At 39.3% G+C, this 13,104-nt stretch overlaps 1 protein-coding gene across 2 annotated transcripts in view; it reads right to left on the bottom strand.

Moving 5' to 3' along the window:
- Window positions 1–12,078, bottom strand: part of fsip1 (fibrous sheath interacting protein 1) — a 44,409-nt gene extending 32,331 nt beyond the window's left edge. The window contains exons 1-6 of one of the 2 annotated variants that reach the window (XM_034307750.2): window positions 12,032–12,078; window positions 9,309–9,486; window positions 8,728–8,791; window positions 3,522–3,676; window positions 3,322–3,403; window positions 505–597 (exon numbers count right to left, since the gene is read on the bottom strand). In XM_034307750.2, coding sequence (XP_034163641.2) covers window positions 505–597; window positions 3,322–3,403; window positions 3,522–3,676; window positions 8,728–8,791; window positions 9,309–9,476 — 562 coding nt within the window. In that variant the 5' untranslated portion in view covers window positions 9,477–9,486; window positions 12,032–12,078. The remainder of the gene's footprint in view (window positions 1–504; window positions 598–3,321; window positions 3,404–3,521; window positions 3,677–8,727; window positions 8,792–9,308; window positions 9,487–12,031) is intronic. The other variant, XM_053237625.1, reaches the window with a different exon arrangement.
- Between the last annotated feature and the right edge of the window lie 1,026 nt (window positions 12,079–13,104).

Raw genomic sequence — 13,104 nt, 5'->3', positions numbered from 1 at the left:
AAAGTATAACTGACTCCATGTTTGCTAACATTAGACTTCTAAATCCCAACAAACAAAGGCATGGCATTTTAAAAAAACATATTCATAATAAAGACATTATAATAACTGTATATGCCAAACCTCTTTCTGATGAGAAATATTATTACTATCATGTTTAGCACCATTCTCATGATGAATTACATAAAACACTGCATATAATTTCATTTTTTTTGTCCTCTGTGCCTGTGACCTCGATTTAGGTTTATAAAGGTTTTTTTTCTCTTTAAATGTTAATTTTAGTTATAGATTACTCTACAATAATAAAGCTACCTGAGACCCAATAAAACTACTAACATCTGGCTTAGACATGAGAATGATTTGTAATGTCAGGAGGCCCTCTAGTGCAGCAAATCAGCAAAACTACTGTATTCTAAATCTAGATCAGAAACACAGTGAATATAATAAGCAGTGTAACTTGCTTTTTGTTATGTGTTTATTAAGGTGTACAGGCCACATATTTCTTGCCTTTATTTCCAGGTCTGCAGCTTAGGTCATTCTCTTGCTCTGGGACTTGGGTTCCAAACACAGGTACATAGTCCTCTTCACTGCAATCCTTGGCTTGAGTGAATGAAGTCAATTTGTATCACAATAACAAGTTTTTCATCTCATATAACTTTTAAGACTTTTAACTTCATTTATGGGGAAAAGATTAAACTGAGGACAATATTTTACAGGATTATGAAATTATGGTTCCACTTCCTTACATACCAGACTGCCAGGGTTATTTCCTTTAGAACCAGTGGTGCCTTGCTGTGTGATTGTTTCCTTGTGGAATACCAGTTGCAAAGCCATCATGTCACAACTGTGCTTCAGAGTGGTGCAACAGAAAAGCTTTCACCCTATTGTCCAGAGATCATGAGTTTCAATCCCAACAACGACACAGCCAAGGAGTCCAAAAGAGCAAAATTGGCTGTGCTCTCTTGGGCATATTCTCTCTCCCTTGTCAATCACAGTGACACTTGCCAATCATGGGCATCTGTGAGCTCATGCAGAAAGGGGCAGATTGTGCTTTCCTCTGAGTGTATTACGATGCCCCATGAGCAGCATTTCAAAAAGATGTGGTTGGCTGGCTCAGAGGAAGGAAAAGTTAGCCTTTGCCCTAGCCTTAGCTGTCGTATGACAGGAGAGACCTGACTGGTGGGTGGAAATTGGCCAAGACTAAATTAGGGAGAAATCCAGGGGAAAACCTCATGGCCTTGACCCCATGTAGGTATGCTCTTGACTTGGCAGTGGGCATAAGCTAAATGCTAGCAACAATGCAATAGCATAATGAAATGCAGAGAATACAGGAGCTTAGTACAACTGCTTCACACAGAGACCGACCCTGATGTGCTCTCAGTAGCTGCTTCTGGTTCTGAATTTGAGGCCCATCTTGGTGGAGTATGCAACATCAAAAGTGTGCTGCAGGCAAGTATTAAGGCTGGCTGAGACTGGGCCATTATAACAATTATCCCTGGATCTGTTAACACAAGTAAGAAGGCAAGTTTTGCTGACTCAAGACGCAGACACAGGCCCAGGGGGCAATACATTATCAACTCCATCTGCCTGAAACATAACTAAACACTTGAGGTATTACCTTTAGGCACCCTTGTCCTCATATTATTTTTGCATAGATGCTTCAAATATTTAAAATAACAGCAGATGGACTTAATTATGAAGGATACAGCACAGGCTACATTGGTGCTGCCATGACAGCCCAGAGCACACACACACATACAAAAAAAAAATCACTGCATATGGAGGGGCACGGCAGCAAAGTACCTGAAAAGATATTTTTCAGGTAAAGATAAGACACAAAAAAGTGAGTTGGTGTTTCCCTCTGTAACTGAAACATTGGAGCTTCGTAAAATTAGATCAGAAACTCTACACCAAAAGGTTAGGAGAGCCAAGCCAATTGGCTAAACTGACTGCAGAAGTGCAGTCGCTACAGGATAAACAATACATCAGGGCCAGAGTGCCTAGCGAGGTTCTCTTCATAATTCAAAAAAAAGAGGAAGAATCTGCCCCATTGTAGATATAAAAAACCTAAATGTCTTCTTATAACAACTGTTATTCCATATGCTATGCATACCAGATCTGATGTGAGTAGTGAGCAAACATGATTGGTCTGAAAAACACTGGGCATAAAACCCATATATAACACAGTGAACAATATTTTGGAGTTTTTGATACAAACATTTTGGGTTTAGAAAAAAAAAAAAAAAAAAGAAGAAGCAAAACAAGTAGCTAATCAGTGGAATTTGCCGTATGCCAAATGCAGATATAAAGTGCCTTTTTTTTTGTTTTGTTTTGTTTTGTTGCGTACTGATATTGCTCTTGCAAATAAGAATGTGTCCAGGTCAGCCCTGTGACCAGTGAGGGCTCTGAGCACTTTCTGGAAGTGACAGCTAGCTAGTAGGTCACTCACCAACTGTGCTTTGGGGAACATCATAAAGCAGCTGACTAAAGTCAGGTTAGCCCATTACGTAAAGGAAGTCACTGCACAAGCATATTCGAATACGGTAAGAGGCACCTTCTTCCAATAAATTTGATGCACACTATAGCAACCTCCTGGTTAACACGCACTATGGTTACCTCCTAGTTGACTCTAAGAGGACTGTCAATTTTGTTCGTTTGCAAAGCAACAGCATGGAGCTCAAAGCTCACCATCTACTTCAACAGATTTTACAGAATGAATGTTAATTAGTTGGAGTGTTATTTATCCTCAATAGAGAACAATATTAAAATTGTGAGTTATCATCATCATTAAAGTATGATGTCAGCACCATTTGTATGCTTTCAATTATCGTTGGGGTGCACTAGACATATTATAAACCAGAGTGACAATGAAAATTGATATGCTGTCTTCACTAGTTCCAAAGGAAACCACCCTGGCAGTCTAGAATATAAAGAAGCAGGATGAAAGATTATGTATGTAACCATGGCTCTAAGCCTAAGACTTAGTCCAGGGTGACCAGTCCACCCTGATCTCTCTGGCTGACAAGAATGGCCACAGGACAAATGTGATGATGACCTTTTATAGGCTAACCAACATGGGGTCACAGAATCACAGTTACATATGTAACCTTTTGATTTGACTGCTGTTATAATTATGGCTACTTTCAGTACAGAAAAACTCTCCAAAAAGCCTACTGATTATTCAAACAAATCAATGTGAAACATTAGACATGTAAAAAATGTCAAAATTATAATTTAGTGTATATAATTTAATGCCATTTATGTCTGATCAAAACACATGTCTAATATTCACTGGAGAATGCCCTTGCCTATAGCATGACTTACAGGTGTTGGAGGTAAGCGCTAGGAACAACCTGGTATTTTCTGCTTCATCAGTGCACTCTGATCTCCTTTCAGGTTTGTGATCCTGCAAAGTATTATAGCATAGGCAAGCACACTACAGAAACTTTCATGTGAGAGGAAGATATACTAAACAAACGTCTGCAGACATGCATCTGCATTCTGTATGCTGTCAGCACTATTACCTTTAGCTCCTTCCAGAGTCTCTGATGGAGCTCTCTGCTTTGCTTTTTGACTTCTTTTTCAGTGGAGATCTTGGCAGCCAATATTCTGTCCAGTCTTTTCATTTTCATGATGGCTTTTTGCAACTCTGGATCTTTATTCTCTTCCTCAGATATATCTGTAAAGCATAGAATCCCTAAAGAATATCAACAGGGTATCATGAAATGGACAGACAGATGCAAATGTTGGTTTGCTAGTTTTATTAAAAACCAATGCAGGAGAAAGCCAAAGGACTAGCCAAACTCCAAATGGTCATTATGAATCGTCTGCAAGCCCAAGCCTTGACCACCCTACTTTTTTTTAATTCCAGATTTATAATTTAGGATTACAGTAACATTTGAACATTTGATCATATGTCAGTAACATGTGTGTAATGTAAGTGGCTAAAAACCTAAGGAATAGGTGGGAAAGGTACGCATACATTGCTGGACACAGCCAAGTCAGGAGGCGTGAAAGGGCACATCTCTTCTAGCCTCTAGCCTCAAATGATATATAAGGAATGACTCAAGATGGGGCTTGTCGTTATAGGAAAACAATCCGTGCCAGAGTGGTATGATATGACCCGACGTGAAGCAGAGGGGTCTGGTTTATACTTGACACTTGACTTTATGTTTGCATGCAGAAGCAGTGGCAACACATGCAGCACTGTTCACACACTCACCTGCGTATCTTATGTACATCTGGCGGATTAAAAGCAATATCCGGTATAGTCGGAATGTCAGAGATAAAATATCCCTGTCTGTGTAGTTTCCAAGTCGAACTGTAAAATGGTCAGCGATTTCATGCACAATGAAAAGCTCTAAAAACACACTGATGAGCTCTGTTTCTCTCAAAGCTTTCCAATGTTGTCTTGTTTATTGTCTTGAGCTGTCTCAAATAGAAAACTCTGACCTTACATTCAAAAGTATTTACTAATCTAGAACTATCAGATAACTGTTATACAACACACACCTTTCAGTAGATTTGAAGGCTATATGAGAGATTTTCAACATTCAAACACTAACTATGATAGGAAAACTGGTTTTAGTGTTAGTACTCAATAATGGTCTAGAATAGCACATACTAAGTATGTGATTTTAAACACAATACTAGTTGTTTAGCAGAGGTATATGAACAGAGGTATATGAACAGAGGTATAACAGAGGTTTATTGCTGAGCTAGAGTAGTGGAGCATGTCAGGATGGTGACAGTCTGTCTGTCCAGGAGCTAAATGAGGTGCTTTTCTGGGTTGACCACTGAATTGCGGAGCTGGGCTTTCAGGACGATGTGAAACATGTGAAGACATCCTTTGAAGGAACCAACCAGTGTTCTTCCTGGCTGTATCTCTCCCAGTCAGTGAGATAGTCTATTTACCCTGAATTTGCTCATGTGTCTTCAATATCAAGTGCTGGAGAGGCTGCTCACTGGGGGTGGCACCATCTGATGGAATTACAGGCTTAAGAAGGGAAACATGGACGCATGGAGATGCAGTAATAACAGGACAGTTGTAGCCAGTAGGTTACTATGTTGATTCATTGAATTACTCTGAATGAGCCGATGTAATGTGGCATGAGTTTTTCTCTCACCTTTGTATGGTCCTTAGTTGACAGCCATAACCTGTCACCTGGTTTATAGCCGGGATTCTTGTGGGTGTGGCATTTCAAGGAAAGAGTGGTGGTTGTTAGCCCAACCTGTGTGTGCAGGACTGGTAAGGGTAGATCTGCCAGTTGGGAGAGTGTAGGAGAGTGTATGTCTTAACATAAACACCCACCTAATAGTTTCTGGTGAGAAGGTAATGGATCACCCAGGTTTTTAGAGCATTAGACCATTATAAAGATTGGAAAGGATATAGCTCTTGCTTGGAGGTCATTGGCACGAGATGGATGGTATTGGAAGGCCTGGGTGATTTGGTCATTGATATCACATCTTAGTACGACGATGAAGATGGTGTTGTCAGTGGTAGGTTTGGGATCTGCTGGGTAGATATGTGATAGGGCATCTGCTTTTATGTTTTTGGAACCTGGATGATATGAGATTGTGAAATTGAAATTTGGTGAAGAAAAGGACCCATCATGTCAGGTATTTGAGGGTCTCGCTGTCAAACTACACAGTACAGCCCCCTTCACCCAATGTCACCACTCCTTCAGTGCTAGGTTCATTGATAGCCATTTCCAGACATCATAGTTTCTTTGAAAATTAAGCTATGGGATACCTCTTGGCAGGTGTGTTCTGACACTGAGACAAGATGGCTCCCAGTGCTTCTTTTGAGGCATCCACCTCTATGAATGGGCTGCAATGATGCTGAGGTTTTTTAAAGAATTGTAGGTAGAAGTTTGCAAACCCTAGGAATCTTTGTAGGTCCTTAATAGTTTGTGGAGTGGGCCATTCTGCTACTGGACCTTGGCTGTGTCCATGACAACACCCTCTTGACTTACCATGTGGCACAGGAAAGTGACCTAGGGTTAGACAAAGAACTGTGGAACTTGAAAAAGAGATTCTTGCAAATACCTTTTTGATCTGTTGGATGTATTGAGATAGTGAGTTTGAATAGTTTAAAATATCATCTATGTAGGCATATGTATATGTAAATTTCAGTATGTGAGTACATCATTCATGAAGGCCTGGAAGACAGAGGGGGGTACCGACCAGTCCATATTGCATTACGAAATAACCATAATGATCTGCGGTTTTTTCAATATGGCGGCATGGTAGCATGCAGCGGCCATTTCAGCTCCACAATATGGTGCATGTTATGTGTAGTCTACACCAATTGGGAAACTTTTACCAGAGATGTTCACCTGGAGCACTGGTGAACATGTCTATCATGCTCGGAAAGCGAGCTGGCATCCGTGCTAGACCAACCCATCTCAGTTTAGCATTCAACTCAATCATCCCTCAGAAACTGATAACAAAGCTGAGCCTGCTGGGTCTGACCACCTCACTCTGCAACTGGATTCTGGACTTTTTGACTGGGAGACCCCAGTCCATCAGGATTGGCAACTCCACCTCCAGCACCACCACACTTAACACCAGTGTTCCCCAGTGTGTGATCAGTCTACTGCTGCTTATCCTGCTGACTCATGATTGTGCTGCAAAGTACAGTTCAACTCACATCATCAAGTGGGCCTCATCAGCAACAATGATGAGTCAGCGTACAGAGAGGAGGTGAACCAGCTTGCAGAATGGTGTAGAGACAACAATCCATCTCTTAACGTTGATAAGACTGAAGAGATGATTGTTGACTTCAGGAGGACCAGAGTAGACCATTCACCACTGCACATCAAAGGAACAACTTTGGAGAGAGACAAAAGCTCCAAGTTTCTTGGTATGCACATGACCGAGAACCCCTCCTGGACTCCATCTGCCTAGCCAAGAAAGCCTATCAGCGCCTCCAACTCCCTATGGAGCCTGAAGAGAGCCAAACTCCCCCCTCCCATCCTCACGACCTTTTACAGAAATGAGAGAGAGCATCCTGACCAGCTGTCTCACCACGTGGTACAGGAACTGCACAGTCTCTGACCACAAGACCCTACAGCAAATTGTGAGAGCAGCTGAAAAGATCATCTGAGTCTCTCTATCCACCATCGACATCTCATACAACAACCGCTGCATCCGCAAAGTCACCAGTATTGTGGACGACCCCTCTCACCCCTCTCATGGACTCTTTACCCTCCTTCCATCTGGCAGAAGGTACAGAAGCATCCGTGTCACCACCAGCAGACTCCTCAACAGTTTCTTCCCTGAGGCAGTCAAATTACTCAACACCCTGCTGCCTCAAAGCGCTCACCTGGGCTAGTCAATATGACTCAGTATGACTCAGAAACATTGCACACCTGCACCTTACAAAGCTGCATCAGTCACTTTTTATTATGAAACTCTTTTTTGCTGCCAATATTGCTGCTATAATTATTGCAGCTACACAACAAAATATTTTACAGTTTACAGCCCATGTTCTGTGTATTTATTTTCCTGTACTTGTCTCACACTGTTGTGTAGTGCACTATATGTTGCCTTTGTTCTGTGTTGCACCATGGTCCTGGAGAAACAACATTTCGTTCCAATGTTTATAGCTATATAGATGAATGACGATAAAGCCCACTTGACTTGACTTGAGGTTGTACTTCTGATCCTCTCTGATCTGAACTAGCTTATAGGCACATGTATATGTAGTGTCTGTATAAGTAAAACATTCTTTTGGGGGATGGGGTATAGGGGTTCAAGACATCCCTTGCAAGAACCCATGAGCATTCCTCCCAGCTGTATTTCTCTGCTTTAATGTCTGTTTAACTTCAGGTCATTCAAATTTATCCCTATTAGCTGGACTATACAGGAATCACATTCCTGCCTTTCAGGTAGTAGAAGTAACTCTTCACACTTAATGATTATCTAAAGAGGCTGAGTTTTTTCGCTGACAGTCCTTGCCCAGTTGAAGCCAGTTTATTTGTGAAGGCAGTTTTGTTTGTTTCAGGAGCCTTTTGCCTTCAGATTTCTAAATGGGAGCTCACCAAATAATTTGACCAAACATTTGATTTTAATTCACTGCTGCATGGTGAGGCAATTTTCACTGAATCTAAAGTATATGGTTGAATCTCTGCATGTCTGAAAAGATGTAAATTTATTTCACTTCAGAATTCATCCCACTGACAAGTAAGTCACTTCCACTAGCAGCTATGCATGCTAAAGCCATCTGTCTATAAGACTTTGTACCACAACTTTATAGCTTTTTTACTTTTCTAACCAAACTGTCACCTAGCTTTTACATAAATGAGGCATATCGGTGGTTTGCAACTAGCCAAGAAACAACTGAGTAGCCAAATGTTCACTTGCTTACAGTCCCATGGGACTACAAAAAAGGCTATGATTTCTATATCATTTGACCAACATACATGTACTGTTCAATAACTTAATATAATACTTAAAATAAATACTCCATCCAGTTGTACATCCAATATCGAACATAAATCTTTAGGTATATGAAGAGTCCATCAAGTATATTTCTTTCACATTTTAATGTAAACAAGATATGAATAAATTTAAATAAATCATATTTAAGATATGATTTACATCACAGCAAAATGTGATATGATTTAAAATCCAAAAGATCTCACAAAGGAGGAAAATCCCTTGAATCTGGACCATCTCCGTGATGCTTAATTGCTCACACTGTAAATTCAAGTGTCTCTAACCTACCTTGGTCAGGGGCCAAGTCTTCTGATGGACAATCCAAGTTATTCTCCTCTATGTTCTGTCGATCCTAATACAAAAAGAGAGGATCAACAACAGCTTATTAAGCTTTAGCTCTGATAATTAAATAACTGTGACAATAATGGGACAGAAAAAAGGCATTGAAAAAAATGGGGAGAAAGTGGAACTCATATTAGGAAATAATAATTTTATTATATGGTGTCATAACATTAAGCAAGAAAAGTATTCTGTACTGCATCCAAAACTACATACTACTCTATTAAATAATACATCTAAGTAGCATGTCTTCCCTGGCTTAATAATAGTCTGACATGCTATTATATCATTAGTATTCCTACTACTAGTATTTATTAGAAAGTTTCTGAAAGACTATCAAAGTGACATTTAATTGAAAACAAAAGCCTAAAGCATGTTCCTTGCAGCTAATGTTCATCACTTGACGAAATAATAATAAGTCATAGATCAACCAAACCACAAGCCTCTGCTAACCCCAAGATAGAGTCAGATCACTATCACCATCTATATCTATAATATTAGAACTGCTTTCAGAAGCAAGTCTATACCACCTGAGTTTCGGTGAGCTCAGAGCTGAGGACCTCTAGGGCTCCGATCCTGTCCTGATTCATTCTCACCCCCTCTGAGAGGACCACACTGGACACTCGACTCCCAGGCCTAGAGCGCTCACTGGAAGCTGGTCGAGAAATATCATCCAGGCTGCCTTTCGTAATGTCCATCTATTATCTTCTTAAATAAAAATGAGTGAACATGAGCAATAAAAGAAGATGAAGATGACTGATAAATATCATAAAGGCAATCAGTCTCTCTCTCTCTCTCTCTCTCTCCACATTACTCCTGCTGTCTGCTGGTGCCTAAATCTGAGTCCATCTACCCGCTGGACCTGCTTGACCCATCATGAGACAATATCTTTCCTTGGAGCTTCCTCCACCTAAGAATCACTCACTGGTGCTGAGGATGGCCACATGGACCTAAAGATTGCCGTGAAATTGCTGTGGATTGTACCACATGGATTCCCTAAAGATAGCTGTGGATAGTCCAATGTGGATACCCTAAAGATTGCACTTACCAAGGACAGTTTATACCAAAGTCTCACCCATTCTTGAGTGGATAACTTCACTTGGATACTGTAAATTTAAAACAAAAAAACTCTATAGCAATCATAAAACACCCAGATGCTCATAATGAACCGCATTTCAATACAGTCAGTACTGTTTAACTATATAGCATAAAGTTTTGGCAGTGTATTGATTTATAATCACACTATCCTCACCCAGAAGAGGATGAGTTCCCTTTTGAGTCTCGTTCCTCTCAAGGTTTTGTCCTGATGTTGTCTCAGGGAGTTTTCCCATGCAACTGTTGCCTCTGGCTTGCTCATTAGGGATCCAAAACTTTATCTGGATTTCAGTAAAACTGCTTTGTGCTTAGTTTTTATTGTTAAAACCACCATATAAGTAAAATTTAATTGAATCCAACCAATTTGGGGTAACAGCACTTTTCTTTCAGGTAGAAAGGATTGTGGATTTAAATTATGGGCAGAGAGGGGAGTGATGGATATGGATAATTAAGCAATAGAACAAGAGAAGGAGTGTGTTATCACAAAGAGTGACAAATGGCAGATGGTGGTGAATAACTATCTACATCTAAACTGTTGCAGACCGCAGTTTGCCCATCCCAGATCTACACATTTGCTACAAAATATTATCTGTTGATTATAGCATTATACTCTATGCTCTCTACAGTTAGCCTACTATAATTATAATAATAATAATAATAATAATAATAATAATCATAATGCTGTTATCAGATATAACAACATGGTTGAAATAACTTAACTTTATCTTTAAGAGACATGACTTGAAATAAGTTAATTTTATTCTTAAACTGCTACAGGCTGGAATTCGCTCAGTGGTCACAGTTGCAGCTTGGCTTCTGTAGATTTTCAAAGCTAATCAAAGTGTGCTTCAAGACGTAAGTCTTATCTTTGCCTATAAAAACCTTTTAGATTTTTGTATTTGATAAATGATGCAATATATCTGATACTAGGAACACTTTTCACACAATCAGATTGCATGGTTGGAACTGTTTTATAATTTAAATATTATATACTTTTTAATGTAATTTTTTTTAAATATATATATTTACAGATTAGGAGTAGCAGCACAGAATGTTTTCAAAAACAGTTATCTACCCTTAAACAGCAATTTTCTAGCCGTGGCCAAGTATCCAACATGCACAGAGCCCAGAGTAATAAATCAAAGGAAGCAGCAGTAGAGATGTAAATACAAAAATCTCAGAGGAAGACTGAGGTCTGGGAAGATGCACAATACCAGACTATTAACTCCAGAAACAAGCTGATGCAAGATAAATGGACTGTGCATGTGTATATAACCCCACCCCTGCTACACCAATTTAATGACAATAATCCAAATGCATTTGGTGTGTTGCAGAGACACTATTTTTGCTAAGATCCAAAAATTTGAAGAAATTTAATACAAATTGTATCATTAATTACTGCCAGTATCATAGGTCTTTGTCCACACTTATGTATCTTATGGTTTTAGATAAATAAAACCACACTGTCAAGTGCCAACAAAAATGGTCAATGGTCAATGGAAAAAGATGGAAGATGGTTGGCCAGTGGTTGATGTCTTGGCCATGCAAAAATGAAGTCAGTCATCCAGAATCTTTTTGTTTTGTGTAAACCAGGGGTCACATGCTGGTATGAAAGCCTGCAGCCACACCGGCCCTTTGACTGAAGACCCCTGCCATAGCGTAACACACAGGTTCCCAGCTCTGGTCCTGGACTGCCAGTCCTGCACAATACACCCACTCTAATTCAGGAAGCGCTGTTAAATAGCTGATTAATTGGATCAGGTGTGTGGGGAAGAGGGAAAACACATGTGTAGGACAGTGGTACTCCAGGACTAGGATTGGGAACTTCAGGATTGTGTTGTAACCTAAAATGAATTTGTATTGACTTCATTTGCATTTTCAGTCCAGTCTCTCTGTTTGTTGTCTGTCTAGAAAAGCAATAAAGCTTATTTCTGCTATGCAAATGATCACTGAGGGTGAATTCACTTTAAAGCTCACTTTCATTCTGAATGAACAGGGTCTTAACTAAATCACACCTAAATCTAAAGCAAAAACACGTTAGCAGCCATTAGCATCATTCTGATACGTGACAAAGAGGAGGGGAGTTTATGGCATTAGATATCGTCTATCAGAACAGCCTGGAACTGAACAGTGATCTTTTAGTGAGCTAAATTTATACCTTATTGTGATAGCTCTGTCCACACAGCGTCCCTTGTTTACGTCATGTGACACGGTATCCAAGCGCAACCACCGAGGTTTTACCAGGTTGCCAGATTGTTTGTAAATCCCCCATAGGGTTTCCCAAAAGTAGCCATACATAGAGGAAATCAACACTTTTTAGCAAAATCTTTCATACTTAGTATATATACACACACACACACACACACACACACACACACACACACACACACACACACATATATATATATATAGATATATATAGATATATCTATATAGATATATGTGTGTGTGTGTGTGTGTGTGTGTATTCTGGAGACTTTGACTGTTGCACTTCCTTCTTATGATTGCAGCAAAACCCAGCAGCCTATGTTTTTTTGTCTGAAAAGTGTCTCTTATGTAATCTGCTGCTTTCTTTACTGACATACAAACATTTTTCTGTAACATTTAATTTTGTGCTGGAAAACTAATGTTTGGAAATCTAAAATGTTTTTGTACTGAATCAATAATGTAGAAGTCATAAAATAAAAATCTATAACAAAGTTTGTACTAAAAAAAATTGGGTGCCTGTGTATGTGTGTGTGTATATATATATATATATATGGCCATATATATGGCCCCTGCGGCCATTTTAATGTAACGTATGACTGATTAACAGAGAATTCTGGGTAATCTACAATCCCCTGTTAACCCATCATACATTATGTATATTCTAGTAATAAGTCATGGAAGAATTTGCATCATTCTGAGGAGAAGCATGGCAGCAGTAACAAATTCAGAAGAGTAAAGCACCTTTCGAGAAAAAAAAAATCTTGACATCCAAGTAAAATTTTGCATAATAAAAGTTTGAGTGTCCAAACATTCAGTCTTAACTGATGTCTGTTAGCATAAACATGTATAACACTGAAATAAAGGCATGGTTTTAACAAATGAAAATGTTTTATTCAAAAATCACAAAAGATAGTAATTTATATTTAAGTCTCATCTCATATACTTTTATCTAGTTTCTCTTCTGTGTTGTGTGTTGTATACTATGTTTGTTTGTGGCGTTAATTTCTACTGTTGTTGGACTGT

The sequence above is a fragment of the Pangasianodon hypophthalmus genome, chromosome 10, assembly GCF_027358585.1.
Source record: "Pangasianodon hypophthalmus isolate fPanHyp1 chromosome 10, fPanHyp1.pri, whole genome shotgun sequence".
Classification (NCBI taxonomy): domain Eukaryota; kingdom Metazoa; phylum Chordata; class Actinopteri; order Siluriformes; family Pangasiidae; genus Pangasianodon; species Pangasianodon hypophthalmus.
Note: the sequence above shows the minus strand (reverse complement) of the source record. Positions and strands in the feature narration are given on the sequence as shown.